Source organism: Mustelus asterias, unplaced genomic scaffold (genome assembly GCF_964213995.1).
Source record: "Mustelus asterias unplaced genomic scaffold, sMusAst1.hap1.1 HAP1_SCAFFOLD_152, whole genome shotgun sequence".
Taxonomy (NCBI): domain Eukaryota; kingdom Metazoa; phylum Chordata; class Chondrichthyes; order Carcharhiniformes; family Triakidae; genus Mustelus; species Mustelus asterias.
Window position 1 is genome coordinate 643676 of NW_027590173.1, and position 21447 is coordinate 665122.

Here is a 21447-nt window from a genome sequence, read left to right on the forward strand (position 1 = left end):
GTTTGTTTGCTATGAGTCACTGTCTGTACTTTGGAAGTGGCTTGTCTGTTAGGTTTTTCTGAACAGCGGGAGCCTGTGTCTGCTCTTTTGGCTTTCCCAGTTAACCCTTTATGTGCCAGGCAGCCATTTTAAGGTGTGCTTTCTTGTATTGCCATTTTAAAGTGTGCCCCCCTTGTATTTTCCCCTTTACAGTTCCAAAGTATGGGTGCAGTCTCCAGATGTGGGCATACCAGTTTCTTATAGAGTTTCAGATCTTGGGTTCAACTCCAGTTTACTCCTCACTCCCTTGATTCCCGAAGAAACCAAAATTTGTCTATCTCAGCCTGAACTGCAATAGAATCCCTCCAGTGCAGATGGAGGCCATTTGGCCCATTGAGTCTGCACCGACTCTGTGACACCATCCCACCCAGAACCTGTCTCAGTAATCCCACATATTTATCCTGCTAATCCCCTTAACTGATACATTTGGGAAACAAAGGGTACCATGTGGCACCTTAACAAGGTACTGCAAGATAGGTTGTTGCATAAGGTTAAATCTCACGGGATCCAGGGTGAGGTATCTGAATGAATACAAAATTGGCTTCTTGACAGAAGCCAGAGGGTGGTTGTCGAGGGTTGTTTTTCAAACTGGAGTTCCGTAACCAGCAGTGTGCCTCAGGGATCAGTGCTGGGTCCACTGTTATTTGTCATTTATATTAATGATTTGGATGAGAATATAGGAGGCATGGTTAGTAAGTGCGTAGATGACACCAAGATTGGTGGCACAGTGGACAGTGAGGAAAGTTATCTCCAATTGTAAAGGGATCTTGATCAATTGGGCCAGTGGGCTGACGAATGGCAGACGGAGTTTAATTCAGACAAATGCAAGGTGATGCATTTTGGTAGATTGAATCAGGGCAGACTTACCAAGTTCATGGCAGAACATTGGGGAGAGATGCAGAACAAAGAGATCCAGGGGTACATGTTCATAGCTCCTTGAAAGTGGAGTCACAGGTGGACAGAGTGGTGACGAAGGCATTTGGCATGCTTGGTTTCATCGGTCAGAACATTGAATACAGGAGTTGGGACGTCCTGTTGAAGTCATACAAGACATTGGTAAGGCCACACTTGGAATACTGTGTACAGTTCTGGTCACTATTATAGAAAGGATATCATTAAACTAGAAAGCATGCAGAAAATATTTACTAGGATGCTGCCGGGACTTGATGGTTTGAGTTTTAAGGCGAGGCTGGATAGACTGGGAATTTTTTCTCTGGACGTAGGAGGCTGAGGGGTGATCTTATAGAGATCTATAAAATAATGAGGGGCACAGATCAGCTAGAATAGTCAATATCTTTTCCCAAAGGTTGGGGAGTCGAAAGCTCGAGGGCACAGGTTTAAGGTGAGAGGGGAGAGATACAAAAGTGTCCAGAGGGACATTTGTTTTACACAGAGGGTGGTGAGTGTCTGGAACAAGCTGCCAGAGGTAGTAGTAGAGGTGGGTACAATTTTGTCTTTCAAAATGCATTTCGACAGTTACATGGGTAAGATGGGTGGAGAGGGATATGGGCCAAACGCAGGCAAATGGGATTAGCTTAGTGGTTTTAAAAAAAAGGCGGCATGGACAAGTTGGACCGAAGGGCCTGTATGCTGTAAACCTCAATGACTCGGAACCCATTCGGCCGATCTTGTCCATGCCAGCCCGAGGCCCCCCTTTCCAAGACCCCCTTTCCAAGCTCACCTTCCTGCACCCGGCCCGGAGCCATGCAGCTGAAAGCATGATGGCGATCGAAATACTTCATACCAAAAAATCAGCAGGTTTTTTTGGGTTGTCTGAAATAACGGAATCACAATCATAACCGCTGCGAGCAGGGCTCGAACCTACGCGGGGAAACCCCATTGGATTTCAAATCCAACGCCTTAACCACTCGGCCATCACAGCTGCGCATTTCTGTAAATAATGTAACCTCAGTAATGTTCATATTAACTTCTATCAAGTACCGGGATTGTGCAGAGCACAGTGTGTGAGCTGAAATGTGTTCCTCTACCGTTACTTTGTATCTTTGTCACGAACGGAGAACTCATTTGATGTCAGAGATTTGTTTTCCTATTTCAATATTTTTTCATGAGAAACGAATTACGTCCGAATAGGAAAAAATAAAAACTGATACGTCTATTTTATTTCACTATTGTCAAATGTTGCGTTCGCGCTGTTTTTGTCCACTCGGTTTAAAACAATATTCGCGGATAAGGTTCTAAAACAAATTATGGATGCGATGGCTGGGAATCGAACCCGGGTCAACTGCTTGGAAGGCAGCTATGCTCACCACTATACCACCATCGCTCACTCTGCTGAAGGAATCGTTATTTTAATCAGTTGTAATTACGGAACTACCTGAGTTGCTGATTTCATTCCGCACCAGGTGTGTCCACAGCACAGTTTGTAAACTGAACTTGGCTTGTCTCTCCCAGTCACCACTCCACCACCATCGTTCACCTGACTGTGCCACTCCCTCAGTAAGAAAGTCCAGCTCTGACAATGAATCTGGTTCCCTCCAGGTCCAATCGGAGGATTGTCAGAAACTGTGTGTCGCTGTTAGAAACTCCATTATCAGCGAATGGGGGATTATTATTGAACTGGCTGTCACTGGTTGTTGAGGTTGTGGTTTATTGTTACCTGTCAGTGCAGGAGAAACAAATAAAACAGGAAATCTAAAGACTCCAAGAGCAGATAATTTGTATTTTCCTGGTAAACAAACACAGTGATCTCAGCAATCACTGTAATAACTGGGGGGAAAAAACAGATATGATTGGTTCTGGCCACGGAATCTGGTTAACAGATGTGGTCCTGCACCACATGGACTGCAGCGGTTCCAGAAGGCAGCTCATCACCACCTTCCCAAGGGCAATTAGGGATGGGCAATAAATGCTGACCCAGACAGCGACACTCACATTCCATGAATGAATTCAAAGACAATCTGTGGGGAGCGGGCTTCAGAGTGTTTAACAGTTACTGAGGTGAAAAACTAACTCAACCCCTGGAACCCGGAGCAAAGGCCGGAAGGAGGGGAAATTCCGTCCTGGGACCTTACATTTGGTGAAAGTTTTGTCCTGTGAATGTGTAGATGTGAATATTGTGGAAGAGAGAGTGTATGAAAGGAGCGGGCGGTTCAGACTAATCCAACTGTGTTTGTGTGTCTGTTCTGATCATGAGATCTCCGAGTCTCTCTTGTGTAAAATAAAACAATTTTTCAATCAAAGATTCCCGCTAATACCCCTGCTGAGCCCCAAAGTTAGATTTCAAAGCAATTGTTTCGATAAATTGAAGATTTCAGTGGAAAAGTAGAGAACATGTCAGCTATCGCGTGTGAGAGCGCCATCAGTGCAGCAGGAAAACGGGTTTCAGTGGAAAATGGAGTCCTCAGTTCGAGTGAAACCTTCTCAACAGCAAACATTCGTGTGTCAGAGACATGAAGGATGTGAGCTGGATCTCTGGAGAGGCGGAATTTCATTGCAATGGGAGAGTTTGTGAGGAGCGAGAAACACAGAGAGGCTGGAGGAGCCGGGAGCTGACAGCAGCTTGTCTCTGCTCCGTCCGCTCTCTGCCTTTAAGTTGCTCTGTGCCGCCACCACTGGGTTCATTTCGGATCCAGTTCTGACTCACACAGGTTTTCCACACACTGTCGGATATGACTGAAACTGCGGCCGCCGAAACGGCTCCTCCAGCCGCTCCCGCTCAAGTGAAGTCTCCCAGGAAGAAGAAGGCGGCTCCCCGACCTGCGGCAGCCGGTCCCAAGTTAGGCGAGCAGATCCTCAATGTTGTGGCGGGTTGCAGCGATCGCAATGGGATGTCCCTGGCCGCGATAAAGAAAGCTTTGGCTGGCAGCGGAGTGGATGTGGGGAAGCGCGTCTCCCAGATCAGGTTAACGATCAAGAGGAAGGTGGAGACAGGGTCTCTGGTGCAGACAAAGGGACAGGGCGCCTCCGGCTCCTTCAAACTCGCTCAGAAGGAAAGCCCGGGGAAAATGGGAAAGAAGGCGAAGAAACCAACAGCCAAGAAGCCTTTAGTAAAGAAAACAGCGGCCAAGAAGGTGACAACAAAGAAAGCAGCAGCCAAGAAACCCGCAGCAAAGAAACTCGCAGCAAAGAAAACTCCAGTGAAGAAATCAACAGTGAAGAAAACAAGCAGCAAGAAGGCGGCAACTCCAAAAAAGGCGGTGAAGAAAGCAGCCCTGAAGAAAAAGTCTCCTGTGAAGAAGGTGACGGGCGGAAAGTCTGTCAAAAAAGTGACGAAATCGAAGGCCAAACCCAAAGTGAAAGCAGCAAAAGCGAAGAAAGCGTCAGGAAAGAAGTGAAACAACCCGAGCAAATTGTAAACCTCTGAACCCAAAGGCTCTTCTCAGAGCCACCCACATCTCTCAGGAAAGAGCTGATCCCGCAAGAAAATGATTCCTGTCCCGCGGCCCGGCTCATTCTGAATAGTGATCATTTCAAATTCAGACTAAAGCAAAACACAGCAGAGGCTGAATTTCATTTGAATTTCACATTTGTTCAATCGCCACTTTCTCTCATAATAAAGATGTCTGGTAGATTCAGTGTGAGACAGTAACACTGGCGGCTCAACACCGCATTGCAGCCTAATTTTTAATCGAATCCCTGTCGTGCAGAAGGAGGCCAATCGTCCCATCGAGTCTGAACCGACCTCAATACCACCCAGTCCGGATCCCCATTACCCTATTTATTGACCGGACACTCCGGTGCAATTTAGCATAGCCAATCAACCTGACAGGCACTTTGGTGTGCGGGAGCAAACCGGAGGAAGCCCGGGGAGAATGTGCAAACTCCACACAGACAGAGACCTCAGCCGGGAATCGAACCCAGGTGCCTGGCGCTCTGAGACGGCAATTCTTAGCCAAAAATCAATGTCAGGGGTGGGATTTGAACCCACGCCTCCAGAGGAGATTGCGGCCTTAGACCGCTCGGCCATCCTGACTCCCTTAATTTTAACACAGGAGATTGCCCCAAACAGCTTCAATAAAGTGTTTGCAAACAGCGAGAAGCAGATGTGTGTGAGGATGTTCCGGAGGAAGATTCTTGCTATAGAATCGACTGTGTTTAGGTCGGAATATTACTGACTGGGAATTATTACGGGACCAGGTTTAAAAACACAAAAGAACAAAGTCACGACCCGAAACGTTAACTCTGTCTCTCTCTCTCTTCACAAAAGCTGCCGGAGCTGCTAATTAGTTGCAGCATTTTCTGTTTTGATTCCATATTTCAAAGCTCCGGGTTTGTAGAAACTCTTGTGTGTGAAGGGCGGCTCTGGAAGGGTTTGTGTGGGGAGCTGTGTTTCGCTTCCATTGTTAATAAACGGGTTGAAATTGGCGGTTGCAGAAACTGGAGGTGGAGCTGAAAGATCAGGGCCGTTCTGTGTGTGTGTGTGTCAGTCCGGCTCTCTCCTCCCTCCCGCTCTGTGTTTAATCTTCACTCTGTCTCCTCCCCTCTCTGCTCTCACTCCGCCTTTCTCAGTCAGGTCGGGCTGTATAAAAGGAGCCTGAAAGATTTCCTCTCATATTGTGCAGAGATCTGAGTGAAGAATCATCATGTCTGGCAGAGGGAAAGGGGGCAAAGGACTGGGTAAAGGCGGCGCAAAGCGGCACCGCAAAGTGCTTCGTGAAAATATCCAGGGCATCACCAAGCCAGCAATCCGCCGCCTGGCTCGCCGTGGCGGTGTCAAGCGGATCTCGGGTTTGATCTATGAGGAGACTCGCGGGGTGCTGAAGGTTTTCCTGGAGAATGTGATCAGGGATGCGGTCACCTACACTGAACACGCCAAACGCAAGACGTGACCGTCATGGATGTGGTGCCATGGATGTGGTGTACGCTCTGAAACGCCAGGGCCGCACTCTCTATGGATTCGGCGGCTGAACAACTGCAACCTTCCTACCGAACACACAACAAAGGCTCTTTTCAGAGCCACTCACCGCTTCACAAAGAGAGCATTGACCTGGGGACGGAGCTGGGACAGGCTGTTCAATGTTTGAGATGCATGTTTGTTTTGTTTAGGTTACAGTGCGGGAATCACCGAATTTAACATTTCATTTGGAGCAGCGATGCGGATTGTTTTTGAAATTTTTAAGTGGATTGTCTGAGCAGCCCCCAGTTGACATGTGCCCTCAGTGAAACGCCACATCACTCCTGTTTAATCACTCAGTGTTTGGATAGAGTTTATCAAAGCTTTCTCTGGAATAGCGGAGTTTAGTAGCAGCAGCCGGTGAATCGTTCACTGGAACCAGTCCCAGTTGTGATGCTATTTGCCCCAGACGGTTGTTTCCTGCACTGAAACTGACGCTTTGTGAAACTGATCAGTTTCCGCTCAGTCATTCACAAACCCGCAATTCCCGCAGTTTGAGCCGCTCCAACCCCAGCCTGCTTCTGATTGGCCATCCTCTCCGCATTCGCAGCTCTGAACCAATCGCAGAGCATCGAATGTGAACATTGAGCCAATCATTGGCTTCAACTGTCAACCGGCAGAAAGTTTGAATTGGGGGAAATGCCGCCAATTTCAGCGCGGGAAAGGGAATTGAGACAAATTCTTAACTTATTAAAAATAGATTCTCAATTAATATTCTGCTATAAGATTATTTTACAAAGAGGTTTCATTTGTGAACATTTGTCCGCCACGGGCGGCAAACGACTCTATTCAGAAATGTCAAACGGGACAAATATGAAGTCACTCTCTGTAACAAACAACAGACTCAACCCCTTTCACACCGGCTTCAGGGAGACACAGAGAAGCGACTGATTTCTGATCCTTTCCCCCGAAAACGGCGGCGAATGTTACAAGCGACAGGAGAGGGGAAATCTGAATGGGCTGGAGAGGAAAGGGACAGGGATCGAGTGGAACAGCGTGAGATTCTGGGAATGAACAGCCCAGAGAGCGGGAAAAGGGTCGAAAGCACGAAGTGGGGGGAGATAGACTTCAAATCTTCAATGTTTCTGGGAATTATCTTATGAAGGACGGAATGAAGACTTATTTTATACAAACGGTTATTTCCTGCACAGAAAACGGCCCAATTTCTGAAAGGGGCGGTTAAGAAAACAACTGAACCAATCAGAACCTGAGTTACAGACATTAATTCGCTGGTCACAGTTTGATTGAAACTTCCTGGGCCAATTCCCGCTGGGGGCGGTCCCTCACAGAGTTTAAAAAGGCGGATGCAGCGCAGACTCTGTATTCACAGTCTTTGTGTCTCAGATTGTGCTGCGTCCGTTCAACAAAATGGCCAGGACCAAGCAGACAGCGCGCAAATCGACCGGAGGGAAAGCTCCTCGCAAACAGCTGGCTACCAAAGCTGCCCGGAAGAGCGCTCCAGCCACGGGCGGAGTGAAGAAGCCTCATCGCTACAGACCCGGCACTGTGGCTCTGAGGGAGATCCGCCGCTACCAGAAATCCACCGAGCTGCTGATCCGCAAACTGCCCTTCCAGCGCTTGGTGCGAGAGATCGCTCAGGACTTCAAGACAGACCTGCGCTTCCAGAGCTCGGCCGTCATGGCCCTGCAGGAGGCCAGCGAGGCTTACCTGGTGGGGCTCTTTGAGGACACCAACCTGTGCGCCATCCACGCCAAGCGAGTCACCATCATGCCCAAAGACATCCAGCTGGCCCGCCGCATCCGCGGGGAACGCGCCTAAAACCCGACATCAGCACCAAGAACAACAACGGCTCTTTTAAGAGCCACCAAATCGGCAAATGAAAGAGCTGCGATCTCCTGTTAACGATTCTAGTGTTTCAATTCCCAGGACAGAATATTCCCAGGACTCCAGTACTGAAACCTCTCAATGTTACAATTCATTCTCCGTTGCATTGGGGTCACTCATATCTCCAATCCTTAGATGGTTAGAGTAAAAACGATGCCGTTAACAGTTCTACCGCAATTCAATTTTAAAGTAGTTTTATTAAACCTGCGATCATTTCAGTTTCCGAGCAATAATTCCGCAAATCCACTTTCTCCGCACGTGTTTCGAGTTGCAGCGAGAGTGTTGAAAATTGTGTCAATTAAGTTCAGAATATGAAGCATGTCTCCAACAGTAACCCACTCACAGATGTAGCCATTGCAGGAACACTTGCACATTCGCATAGACAATAATTAACACTTTTCCAGATCCAGTGACTGACTTTGAAAACCGATGGGCTGCAGATGAATATCCTCGCAGACTTTCACATTTTAAAGCAATTATATTTGAAATTGGATCATTTTAGTTCACTGGGATTGTTTCCCCGATAAACAGCAGCAACTTGTATTAAAATACTGTCTGTGTCAATCGTACGGATTGAGAGAACAAAGCGGGAAACAGCTGTGCTGTGAATAGCAGTGCAGAAACTGACCGATAGACACCAGGTCGCCCTTTTTCAGATAAAGTGAGTGGCTCTGAAAAGAGCCTTTGGGTTATCAGATTAAAGAATGGTCGCTTCACTTGCTCTTCGCGGACCCAGCGCTGCTTTTCTTGGGCAGTAGCACGGCCTGGATATTAGGCAGCACCCCGCCCTGAGCGATGGTCACCCCTCCCAGCAGCTTGTTGAGCTCCTCGTCGTTGCGGACAGCAGGCTGCAAGGTGTCTGGGGATGATGCGGGTCTTCTTGTTGTCCCGGGCCACGTTCCCGGCCAGCTCCAGGATTTCAGCGGTCAGATACTCGAGCACAGCAGCCAGATAGACCGGGGCTCCGGCACCCACACGCTCAGCATAGTTGCCCTTTCTCAGGAGCCTGTGAACACGGCCCACCGGGAACTGCAGTCCAGCCCGGGAGGAGCGAGACTTGGCCTTGGCCCGAGCTTTCCCGCCGCTCTTTCCTCTTCCAGACATTTTTTTTGTACTTTTCCAATTCAATCAAATTCAATTCAGAGTCTCAACAAGTTGAGACATTTCCGATCCAGGCTGACAAGACAGGGCAAGCGACCAAATTACCCTGTCCTGGGCCCGATCTACATGAGCCAAGCTGAATGGAGTTGGGGGAGGTTCCTCCTCCAAGGCTTGAGCTCATTTGCATCTTAGCCAAAAGGCCGAGATGCCGCTTTTAAAAATTGCTTCATATGAAACATATGAAGCTTCAATGTAACCTAATGACCTCAACCAAGTGCAGCATCCAATCCATACTACACTTGATCTTCGCCAAAAGGCCGAGAAGCGATTGAAAAGATGTGCGGGTTAGGTGGATTGGCCGTGCTAAATTGCTCCTTAGTGTCCCGGGATGCATAGTTTAGATGGATTTGCGGGAAAACTATGTGGGGTTACGGGGATAGTTACGGGGTTACGGTGGATAGTCAGAGATTCTGTAGATAGTTGAACAAGGAAAGAGTTAGCAGAGTGAGCACTGGTTCTATAGAAAGTGCAACTGGGGGATTGATAATGGAAAACAGGGTATTGGCAAATGTATTTTTCATTGGTGTTCACTGTAGAGGATACAAGTAACATCCCAGAAATAGCTGGAAACCAGCAAATGGAAGGGAGGGAGGAACACAGGAAAATTCCAATCAACAGGGAAAGTGGTATTGAGCAAATTGTCGGGTCGACAGGCTGACAAATTCCTGGGTCCGGATGGACTTCTCGTGAAGGACATGAAAGAAGTGGCGAATGAGATAGTTGATGCATTTGTTTAAATTTTGCAAAATTCCCTGGCTTTGGAGAATGTTCCATTAGGTTGAAATATAACAAATGTAATACCTTGATTCAAAAAGGGATGGAGACAGAAAGCAGGAAACTACAGGCTGTTAGCCTAACAGCTGTCATCGGGAAAATGTTAGAAGCCATTCTGAAAGATATTACAGATATTACAACTTGGAAAAAATACAAGGCAATCAGGCAGAGTCAATATGGTTTTCTGAAAGGGAAATCATGTTTAACTAAATTATTGGAGTTTTTTGAAAGAGGCCCATGTGCTGTGAATGGGGAACCGGTGGATGTCCTGTTCTTACATTTCCAGAAGACATTTGCCAAAGTGCCAGATTAAAGGTTATTGTGTAAAATAAACATTCATGGTTTTGGGCGTATCATTTTGGCATGGATTGATGGTTGGCTAGCTAACAGGTCAAAAAGAGTTAGCACAAATGGTTCTTTTTCTGGGTGGCAGGATCTGATGAGTGGTGTATTCATGCTGGGGCTACAAATTGTTACAATTTATAAAAATTGCTTGGATGAAGGGACTGAAGGTACCGTTGCTAAATTTTCTGACAGCATAAAGATAGATAAGAAATTAATTGTGAAGTATACGTAAGGAGGCTTCAAAAGGAAACAGATAGATTAAGTGAGGGCAAAATGTGGCAAATGAGGCAAATTGCGAGGGTAAAACAGTGGTTGACAAATGGGAGACTTTCAAAGTTGAGTTGAATGGGATGCCAGCCAGGTACATAGCCACCAGACACACATATGCGGTGTCCAAAGCTGGGGTATCCTGGATGTCTGAGGTTATTGACGAGAAAATAAGGAAGAAAAAAGAGGCATATGATGCATGCTGCAATAATAATAGCAATAGAAATCAGGAAAAACAGCTCAAAATGCAGGAGAGGGGCTAAGGCTGGAATAATGAAGAGGAAGCATGAGGAAATGTTAGCAGGCTGCGCTAATACAAATCATAACATGTTCTTCAAACATATTAATTGTAAAGGATTAGTGAAGGATAGAGTGGGGTTCATAAGGGCCAAGCAGGGTAAACTGCTCACTGCAGCAGAGGGTATGGCAGAGATAGTAAATAAGTACTGTACTTCTGGCTTTACCAAATTAGACAATGTGACAATGGCCCAGTTGAAAATGTATGTGTTGATTAACTGAGCTTCATAGTGAGAGTGTGGAATTAACTCTCTCTCAATCGATCATTGTGCATGGGTGCGGAATTAACCCTGTCTCAATCTATTCGTGTGTGTCAGTGTTGAATTAACTCTCTCTCAATCTATTACTGTGAGAGTGTGTGGAATTAATTCTCAATCGATCATTGTGTGAGAGTGTGGAAGTAACTCTCAATCTTTTATTGTGTGAGTGTGTGGAATTAACGGTTCCTCAATCTATTACTTGTATGAATGTGGAATTAACTGTCTCTCAATCTATTACTCAATGTCAATGTGGAATTAACTCTCAATCTGTTACATTGTGTGAATGTGGAATTGACTCTCTCTCAATCAATTACCATGTGTCAGTGTGGAATTATATCTCAATCTATTACTGTGTCCGAGCGGGGAATTAACTCTCCCTCAATCTTTTACTGTGTGCCAGTATTGAATTAACTCTCTCTGAATCTATTACTGTGTTTGAATGTGGAATTAACTCCCTCTCAATCTATCATTGCGAGTGAGTGTAGAATTAACCTTCTCTCAATTACTGTGCGTGAGTGTGGAATTATCTCTCTTTCAATCAATTACTGTCTGACTGTGGAATTAACTCTCACTCAATCTATTACCGTGTGAGAGTGCGGAAATAACTCTCTCTCAATCTGTTAAAGTGTCAGCGTGGAATTAACTTTCTCTGTCTATCTGTTACTGTGTCCATGTGCAATTAACTCTCAATCTATTTTTGTGTTCGTGTGTGGAATTAACTCCCTCTCAATCTATTACTGTGTGAAAGTGTGGAATTAACTCTCTCAATTTATTACTGTGTGAAAGTGTGGAATTAACTCTCTCTCAATCTATTACTGTGTGAAAGTGTGGAATTAACTCTCTCAATTTATTACTGTGTGAAAGTGTGGAATTAACTCTCTCTCAATCTATTACTGTGTGTGAGCGTTGAATTAACTCACTCTCAATCTATTCCTGTGTCAGTGTGGAATTAACTCTCTCACAATCTATTACTGTGTGTACGTGTGGAATTAACTCTCTCTCAATCTGTTGCTGTGAGAGAGCATGGAATTAACTTTCAATCTATTCCTGTGTGTGAATGTGGAATTGACTCTCTCTCAATATATTACAGTGAGAGAGTGTGGAATTAGCTCTCTCTCAATCTATTACTGTGTGTCAGTGTGGAATTAACTCTCAATGTATTGCTGTGTGTCAGTGTGGAATTAACCCTCTCTCAATCTATTATTGTGTGTCAGTGTCCAATTAACTGTCTCAATCTATTACGGTGTGTCACAGTAATGGATTGAGAGAGAGTTCATTGCACTGTCACACCGTAATAGATTGAGACAGTTAATTGGACACTGACACACAGTAATAGATTGAGAGAGGGTTAATTCCACACTGATACACAGCAATACATTGAGAGTTAATTCCACACTGACACACAGTAATGGATTGAGAGAGAGTTCATTGCACTGTGTTAGTGAGGAATTAATTCTCTCTCAATCCATTCGTGAGTGTCAGTGTGTAGTTAAAACTCTCTCAATCAATTACTATGTGTGAGCGTGGAATTAACTCCCAATCTATTAGTGTGTGTGAATGTGGAATTGACTCTCTCTCAATATATTACTGTGTGAGAGTGTGGAATTATCTCTCTCAATCTATTACTGTGTGGGAATGTGCAATTATCTCTCTCTCAATCTATTTGTTGTGTGTCCATGTGGAATTAACTCTCTCTCAATCTATTAGTGTGTGTCAGTGTGGAATTAACTCTCTCTCAATCTATTGCTGTGTGTCAGTGTGGAATTAACTCTCTCTCAATCTATTACTGTGTGTCAGTGTGGAATTAACTGTCTCAATCTATTATGGTGTGACAGTGCAACTAACTCTCTCGCAATCTATTAATGTGTGTCAGTATGGAATTAACGCACTCTCAACCTATTAATCTGTGTGTGTGTGTGGAATTAACTCTCAATCTGTTACAGTGTGAGAGTGTGGAAATAACTCTCTCTGATCTATTACTGTGCGTTACTGTGGAATTAACTCTCCCTCGATCTATTACAGTGTGTCAATGTGGAATTAACTCTCTCTCAATCTATTATTGTGTGTGAGCGTGGAATTAACTCTGTCTCAATCTATTATTGTGTGTCAGTGTGGAATTAACTCTGCATCTATTCCTGTGTGCGAATGTGGAATTAACTCTCTCCCAATCTATTACAGTGTCAGTGTGGAATTAACTCTGTCTCAATCTATGACTGTGTGAGAGTGTGGAATTGACTAGCTCTCATTCTAGTATTGTGTGTGTGGAATTAACTCTCTCTCAATTTATTACTGTGTGTGAGCGTGGAATTAACTCGCAATCTATTGCTGTGTGTCAGTGTGGAATTAATTCTCTCTCAATCTATTACTGAGAGAGAGCTTGGAATTAACTCCCAATCTATTACTGTGCATGAATGTGGAATTAACTCTCTCCCAATGTATTGCTGTGCATGAATGTGGAATTAACTCTCTCTCAATCTATTGCTGTGTCAGTGTGGAATTAACTCTCTCTCAATCTATTGCTGTGTGTCAGTGTGGAATTAACTCTCTCTCAATCTATTGCTGTGTCAGTGTGGAATTAACTCTCGCTCAATCTATTGCTGTGTGTCTGTGTGGAATTAAGAACAAAGAACAAAGAAAATTACAGCACAGGAACATGCCCTTCGGCCCTGCACCGACCTTGCTGCCCAACTGAATTAAAACCCCCGACCCTTCCAGGGACCATATCCCGCTATTCCCATCCTATTCATGTATTTGTCCAGATGCCCCATAAAACTCACTATTGTATCTGCTTCAACCACCTTCCCCGGCAGTGAGTTCCAGGCACCCACCACCCTCTGTGTAAAAAACTTGCCTCATACATCTCCTTTAAACCTTGCCCCTCGCACCTTAAACCGATGCCCCCCAGTAATTGACCCTTCCACCATTGGAAAAAGCTTCTGACTATCCACTCTGTCCATGCCCCTCATAATCTTGTAGCCTTCCATCAGGTCGCCGCTCAACCTCTGTCGTTCCAGAGAGAACAAACCAAGTTTCTCCAACCTCTCCTCACAGCTAATATCCTCCATACCAGCCAACATCCTGGTAAGTCTTTGCTGTACCCTCTCCAAAGTCTCCACATCCTTCTGGGAGTGTGGCGACCAGAATTGAACACAATATTCCAAATGCAGCCTAACTAAGATTCTATAAAGCTGCAACATGACTTGCCAATTTTTAAACTCAATCCCCCGCCGATGAAGGCAAGCATGCCGTATGCCTTCTTGACTACCTTCTCCACCTGCATTGCCACTTTCAGTGACCTGTGTACCTGTTCACCCAGATCCCTTTGCCTATCAATACTCCTAAGGGTTCTGCCATTGACTGTATATTTCCTATCTGTATTAGACCATCCAAAATGCATTAATTCACATTTGTCCGGATTAAACTCCATCTGCCATCTCTCCGTCCAAGCCCCCAACCTATCTATATCCTGCTGTATCCTCTGATGGTGCTCATCGCTATCTGCAAATCCACCAACCTTTGTGTTGTTCGCAAACTAACAAATCAAACCAGTTGCATTTTCCTCCAAATCAGTTATATATATTACGAACAGCAAAGGTCCCAGCACTGATCCCTGAGGAACGCCAAATGTCACAGTCCTCCATTCAGAATCGCACCCTTCCACTGCTACCCTCTGTCTTCTAAGACCAAGCCAGTTCTGTATCCACCTTGCCAGCTCACCTCTGATCCCATGCGACTTCACCTTCTGCACCATTCTGCCATGAGGGACCTTGTCAAAGGCCTTACTGAAGTCCTTGTAGACAACATCCACTGCCCTACCCTCATCAACCATCTTCGTCACTTCCTCGAAAAACTCGATCAAGTTAGTGAGACATGACCAGCCCTTCACAAAACCATATTGCCTCTCGCAAATACATCCACTAATTTCCAAGTGGCAGTAAATCCTGCAGCCAGTGAGGATACAAAAATTTCTCTCAAGGCCCCAGCAATTTCCTCCCTTGCCTCTCCCAGTATTTTGGGGTATGTCCCATCAGGCCCTGGGGACTTGTCTACCTTAATATTCCTCAAGAACCCCAACACTTGATCTCAACATGACTCAAACTATCAACACACCCTTTCCCAGATTCATTATCCACCAAGTCCTTGTCTATGGTGAATACTGACACAATGAACTCATTGAATACCTCACCCATTTCCTCTGGCTCCACGCATAGATTTCCTCCTTTGTCCTTGAGTGGGCCAACCCTCTCCCTGGCTATCCTCTTGCTCTTTATATATGTATAAAAAGCCTTGGTATTTTCCTTAATCCTGCTGGGCAATGATTTTTTGTGACCCCTTTTAGCCCTATATTAACTCTCTCTCCGATCTATTACTGTGTGCCAGTGTGGAATTAACTCTCAATCTATTACTATGTGTGTGGAATTAAGTCTCCCTCAATCTATTACAGTGTCAGCGAGGAATTAACTCTCTCAATCTATTTTTGTGTTCGAGTGTGGAATTAACTCTCAATTTATGACTGTGTGAAAGTGTGGAATTAACTCTCTCTCAATCTATTACTGTATGTGAGCGTTGAACTAACTCACTCTCAATCTATTCCTGTGTCAGTGTGGAATTCACTCTCTCACAATCTATTACTGTGTGTACGTGTGGAATTAACTCCCTTTCAATCTGTTGCTGTGTGAGAGCATGGAATTAACTCTCAATCTATTCCTGTGTGTGAATGTGGAATTGACTCTCTCTCAATCTATTACAGTGAGAGAGTGTGGAATTGGCTCTCTCTCAATCTATTTCAGTGTCAGTGTGGAATTAACTCTTTCTGAATCTATTACTGTGTGGGCACATGGAATAACTCCCTCTCAATCTAAGGCTGTGTGTGGGTGTGGAATTAACTCTCTCTCAATCGATTAGTGTGTCTGAATGTGGAATTAACTCTCTCTCAATCTATGACTGTGCATGAGTGTGGAATTAACATTTTCTCAATCTATTACTGTGAGAGAGTGTGGAATTAACTCTCTCAATCTATTAGTGTGTGAGAGTGTGGAATTAACGCTGTCAGCCATTCTCTGTTCATGTGTTTCAGTATGGAATTACATCAGTTCATCTATATTAGTGAATGCGAGGATGGAATTAAATCTGTATTTGTTATTCACTATTACTGAATGTGAGTGGGACATTAACTCTCTGTTCATCGCTGTTATAGCATGTGAGAGTGGAATTAACTGTCAGTCTTGGTTATTGTGTATGAATGTAGCATTAACTCTTGCTCAGTAGAATTGAATGTGTAATTAACTCTGGCTGTGTTACTGTTTTTTAGTGTGAAATTGATTCTCTATCCTTTAATCACCATCACTGTATTTTTGTTTGGAATTACCATTGTGTCAATCTCTGTTACTGCATCTGAATGTGTAATTCACTCCCTATCTATTAATAATAATGTGTGAAATTATCTCACTGTCTGTCAGTCTCTGTTACTGCATGGAAGTGGGTCACTGTCAGCTTAGCAAACTGCTGCTTGCAGAGAGCCACATGGATCAGTGCTGGGTTCTCAGCTATTTACAATCTATATTAATGGCCCAGATGAAGGGACAGACCATCACCAAATTTTCAGACAATACATAAATAGGTGGGGAAGTAGGTTGTGAGGAGGACACAAAGAGTCTGTAAGGAGATATAGCGAGGTTAAGTGAATGGACACAAATTTGTCAGGTAGGATACAATGCAGGAAAATGTGAGGCTTTCCACTTCAGTGGGAAGGATGGGAAGGCAGAACATTATTTAAATAGAGGGGGAGATACAGCAGATTGATCCAGAAAAGGAGGAAATAACTCTAATTATAAGTACGTATGTGGAGTATCAAAGTAGGGAAATGTTGCTACAAATACATGATATTGCTGAGTTTAAAGGTTTTCTCTGATTTAAAGAGGGAAATACTTGTATTGGAGGCAGTGAAGATTCACTCGGCTGATTGCTGAGATGAAGGAGTTATCTTATGAGGAAAGTTCAATCAAGTTGAGCCGATCTCATAGAAGTTGGGAAGAATGAGAGATGATCAGATTGAAACATTGAAGGATCTGAGGGAATTGGACAGGGTAGATATCGAGAGGAATGTTTTCATTTATGGGCAAAATTAAAACTAGAGGACACAGTTAAAAATAAAGTATGCCCCACTTTAGATGGAGATGAGAAGAAATTTCTCCTCTCAAAATGTCCTTAATTTGTGGAATTTAATAGATTCCATCCTAAGTTAGAAAGAGTTTTGATCTACAGGAGAGACAAGGGTTATGGGGCAGGCAATTAAATGGAGTTGAGGCCATAATCACATTAACCATGATCTTACCGAATGGTGGGGGAACCCTAAAGAACAAACTGCCTTCTGCTGCTCCTGCTTCTTATGTTCTGATTTGATGTCAATGTGGGACTAACTCTCTGTTAGGCTCTGTTTCAGTATTTCAGTGTGAAATTAACTCAAGCTTGATACTGCATATGAGTGCAGAACTGATTTGCTGTCGATTATTTATTCTATATGAGAGTGCAATGTCTCTGCCAGTTTCTGTTCCTGTACAAGAAACTTTGATGAGAAATGTTTGGGCTCGACTGGTCTCAAATGTACTCATGGTTAAACCCATCAGCTTTTCCTCCATCAACACTCCAGTTCAAAGCCAGCCAACAGGAACGTACCTTCACAGAACATCCACCCTCATTCCAAAGGGGTCTTCATTTGTCTATTTCAGGCCTCAGTTTTCTGAACAGCTGCAATATTTCACGGGTAAAATCATGTGGATACTGAACATCTGAAACAAAGTGAAAATTCTGGAATGACTCAACAGGTCAGGCAGGTCAGAGAGAAACAGAGTTCATGTTTCAGCTCTCTGACAATTGGCTTGCATTAAAACACGTACTGAATGGCAGCAGCCTTTAATTCCCACATGAGGAATTAATGGTGTAGTGGTATTGTCACTGGACCATGATCCAGAGTAATGCAATGGGACCTGAATATCACCACAACAGAGTGACATTTGAGCTCAATAAACAACTGGAAATAAAGGTCTAATGATGGCCATGTCGTAAAAACCCACTTGATTCACTGATGTCCCTTTAGGCAAGCAAATCTGCCCACATGACCTCTTCTGGCCTACATGTGACTCCAACCACACAGCAATGTGTTTGACTCTTAAATGCCCTCTGAAATGGCCTAACAAGCCACTCAGTTCAAAGGTAATTAGTGCAATGAATGCTGGCCAAGTCAGTGACGCACACATTACAGGAATGAATAAAAATAATTATCTGCACCCAGAAAGCGCTCTATCCCACACACTGACTTGCCCAGGCACTGAGAGTGGGCATGCTCCCCAGGGGCAGCTGCAGGACAATCGGTGCAGGAACTTTCCTCACTGCCACTTGTCTCCCATTCCACCAAGCTGCCTGTGTCCTTTTGAAGTTTCCCACTTTCCTCCTCACAGTTTCCAATGCCTCCAAGTTTGGTGGCGTGTGGAAATGTTGAGCTTGTGTCCTGTACACCAAGGTGTGTGTCATTAATATATATCAGGAAGAGCAGGGCTCCTAACACCGAGCCCTGGGGAACTCCACTGGAAACCTTCCTCCAGTCTGAAACACAACCATTAACCACTGCTCTCTGTTTCCTCTCACTCACACTGTTCCATATGGGGCGGTGAGGATGGCCTCGCTGCATCATCCGCTTCATGGTGCCGCTCCCCCGGCTCCCTCGCTGCACGTCCGCCGAGCCCGGCGGCTCTGATTCGGGCTCTGAGAGCCGCTGAGACTCACGTTGTTGCGCGTGCACAGTTCCGCTCAGCTTCCGCTCCGGGACGGAGCCTCCTGACGCCTGCGCAGTGCGGATCATTCTGAATGAGATAGACCGTATTCACGCTCGCGGCGCATTGTGGGTTACACTGCCCACCATTTCATGGAATAATACAGCATATCGTAGAAATCATAGGAATCATAGAAACTCTACAGTGCAGAAAGAGGCCATTCGGCCCATCGAGTCTGCACCGACCACAATCCCACCCAGGCCCTACCCCCACATATTTACCCGCTAATCCCTCTAACCTACGCATTTTAGGACTCTAAGGGGCAATTTTTAACCTGGCCAATCAGCCTAACCCGCACATCTTTGGATTGTGGGAGGAAACCGGAGCACCCGGAGGAAACCCACGCAGACACGAGGAGAGTGTGCAAACTCCACACAGCATCTGGGGTTATATTTAAACCCATCGGAATTCTGCCAGAGATTTCGTAGCGAATCCGCCCCATTTCCTCTTTATGCCCTAAAATTCGCCCTTTAAAACGGTTTTTCTCCAACTGCTCTTTGAAAAAATTTTGCATCAGATTCCCCAGTTTTTTAGACAGCGTATTCAGGATTTACAGAAACTAGCTACCTATGTAAGTAAACATGTGTTTGCTCACAATATCTTTACTTTTTTAACAAATCATAATGAATCAATGTCCTCATGCAACAGGAACAGTTTATGCCAATTTACTCTATTAAAGCTGTCCATGATTTTGAACACCTCCATGAAAACTCCTGTTAACGTGCCTGCCGACATCAAAAACTATGAATGCTGGAAGTACAAACTTAATTTTGAAAATCTGGATGTACACAAGTATGCACCTGCAGGGGTAAATAGTGATCAGGTTTAAACTTTCAGATCAACATCCTTTCATCAGCACTGGTGAAAGTTACAAATGTGATCGAAGATTTTAAGAAAATGCTACAGAGAACGGCAGATGGCAAAAAAAAGGGAGGTTTGTGATTGTGTGCAACACACGCGCATAAAATGGCAAACAGTCTAAAGGAAATAGTAAGAGTACAAGTAAAGATAGTGAGCACTGTGTCGTCAAGAGGGGTGCATGAGTTCCATTGGAGCACGAGAGAAGACCAAGGACAGAATGATCAGTGTGAGCAAAGCACAGAATTAAAATGATAGGAATTATCACAAATAGTGTGCTTCTTGTGGACTGAATGGAAATGTTCCACAATCTGTACATCTGTCATAAGCATGTAGAGCAGAGTGCATTGTGAGCAGCAAATACAGCAGACTACATTTAAATGATTAGTCCAGTAGGATTCATTGAGGGGGTATCTGATGAGGAGAAAAGAGGTAAAAGGCCTGTTGTTGCACCTTGACAGGTGCCATGGAAAGTCAAAACGACAAATAGAAGCTGGTAGGAAAGGACTGCAGTATTCGGAGGGGAAGGAATGTTTGGTGAGAGCATCACACAAGCTAGAGGTGGTAAAAATGCTGAGAGCTAATCCATTGAAAAAGTTGGTAATTTAAAGGAGGAAGCATTATCATAATATAGAGAATATAGAGACGGGGTGAGAGCAGAGGTGTGGGACAAGAGCAGACACAGATGAGTATGCTGTCAGCCACAGAGTGGGGAGATCAGTGGCTGAGGAAAAAGGAAGAAATATCAGAATTTCTCAAATGGAAAGCTCCATTATCAGTACGCATTGTTCAAGACCTTAATTATACGGCCAGGAGAAATATTGATGTATCTGAACGTTTTATGTTTCAATTTTGTAGAATACATTCAATGCTCACAATGTGGTTTGCTCTGGGTTGGATAGATTGAGTGTCTGCTTTGTGAAACACCTGTCTTCAGTCAGAACAAAGATTCAAATCCAAGCTTAAACTGAAGTCCCAACTCTAAACAAAGGAAACTCAGAATGTATTACAGGTGAGTTGGCGAAAATAGATTGGGAAACTCGATGAAGGGGCACGAAGGTGGATAGGCAGTGTCTGATATTTAAGGAAGAAATGCTTGCATTGTAACAGTTGTACATTTCCTTCAGTCGCAAAAACATAACAGGAAAAATGACCCAATCATGGCTAATAAAATTAGGTATTATTAGATCTGATGATGATTTTTATAAAGTTGAAAGAAAAAGTTGAAACCCGAAGGATTGGGAACAGTTTTTATTTCAGGAAAGGAGGACAAAGAGATTGATTAGAGGGATAAAATGCTGTACGAGAGTGAACTTGCAAGTCGCTGACAATTGGACTATTAAAGCTTATGTTAGTATGTGAAAAAATATAACAAAGATAAATTTAGGTGCTTTGCATTCGGATATGGGCAAATTTATAATGGAGAACAAGGAAATGGCAGCGCAATTAAATAAGTGTTTTCATGCTGTCTTCATGGAGAAACACACAAATAACTTCCCAGCAATGCTCGGGAACCATGGTCTAGAAATTGGGGGGATTTAATATTACTAAAATATATAGTGCTGGAGAAATTAATGGGACTGAGGGCTGAAAAATCTCCAAAGCCCAATAATCTACATCACAGGGTTCTAAACGAAGTGGCAATGGGAAGAATGGATCCAACATTCTCTACATTCTTTAACAGTCTAAGCAGTTTGGAGAGTGGAAAATGTAACCCCTGAGCACAGTTTCACAGCAGAGAGCACAGTTCCACAGCAGAGATCACAGTTTCACAGCAGAGAGCACAGTTCCACAGCAGAGATCACAGTTTCACAGCAGAGAGCACAGTTCCACAGCAGAGAGTATTTTTCCATAACAGGGAAATGAGTTCCACAGCGGAGATCACAGTTCCACAGCAGAGAGCACAGTTCCACAGCAG

General features: G+C 44.4%; 2 protein-coding genes and 2 non-coding genes across 4 annotated transcripts in view; 2 read left to right on the plus strand and 2 right to left on the minus strand.

Moving 5' to 3' along the window:
- Positions 1-21447, plus strand: part of LOC144485064 (uncharacterized) — a 213841-nt gene that overhangs the window by 178565 nt on the left and 13829 nt on the right. The window contains exon 2 of the mRNA XM_078203363.1: positions 3902-3920. Coding sequence (XP_078059489.1) covers positions 3902-3920 — 19 coding nt within the window. The remainder of the gene's footprint in view (positions 1-3901; positions 3921-21447) is intronic.
- Positions 1840-1921, minus strand: trnas-uga (transfer RNA serine (anticodon UGA)). Its single transcript has one exon. It is a non-coding gene; the product is annotated as a tRNA-Ser (tRNA).
- trnag-ucc (transfer RNA glycine (anticodon UCC)) lies at positions 2252-2323 on the minus strand. The gene has a single exon. It is a non-coding gene; the product is annotated as a tRNA-Gly (tRNA).
- Positions 7262-7672, plus strand: LOC144485041 (histone H3). Its single transcript, XM_078203344.1, has one exon. It carries the CDS (start codon positions 7262-7264, stop codon positions 7670-7672), a length of 411 nt encoding a protein of 136 aa, XP_078059470.1.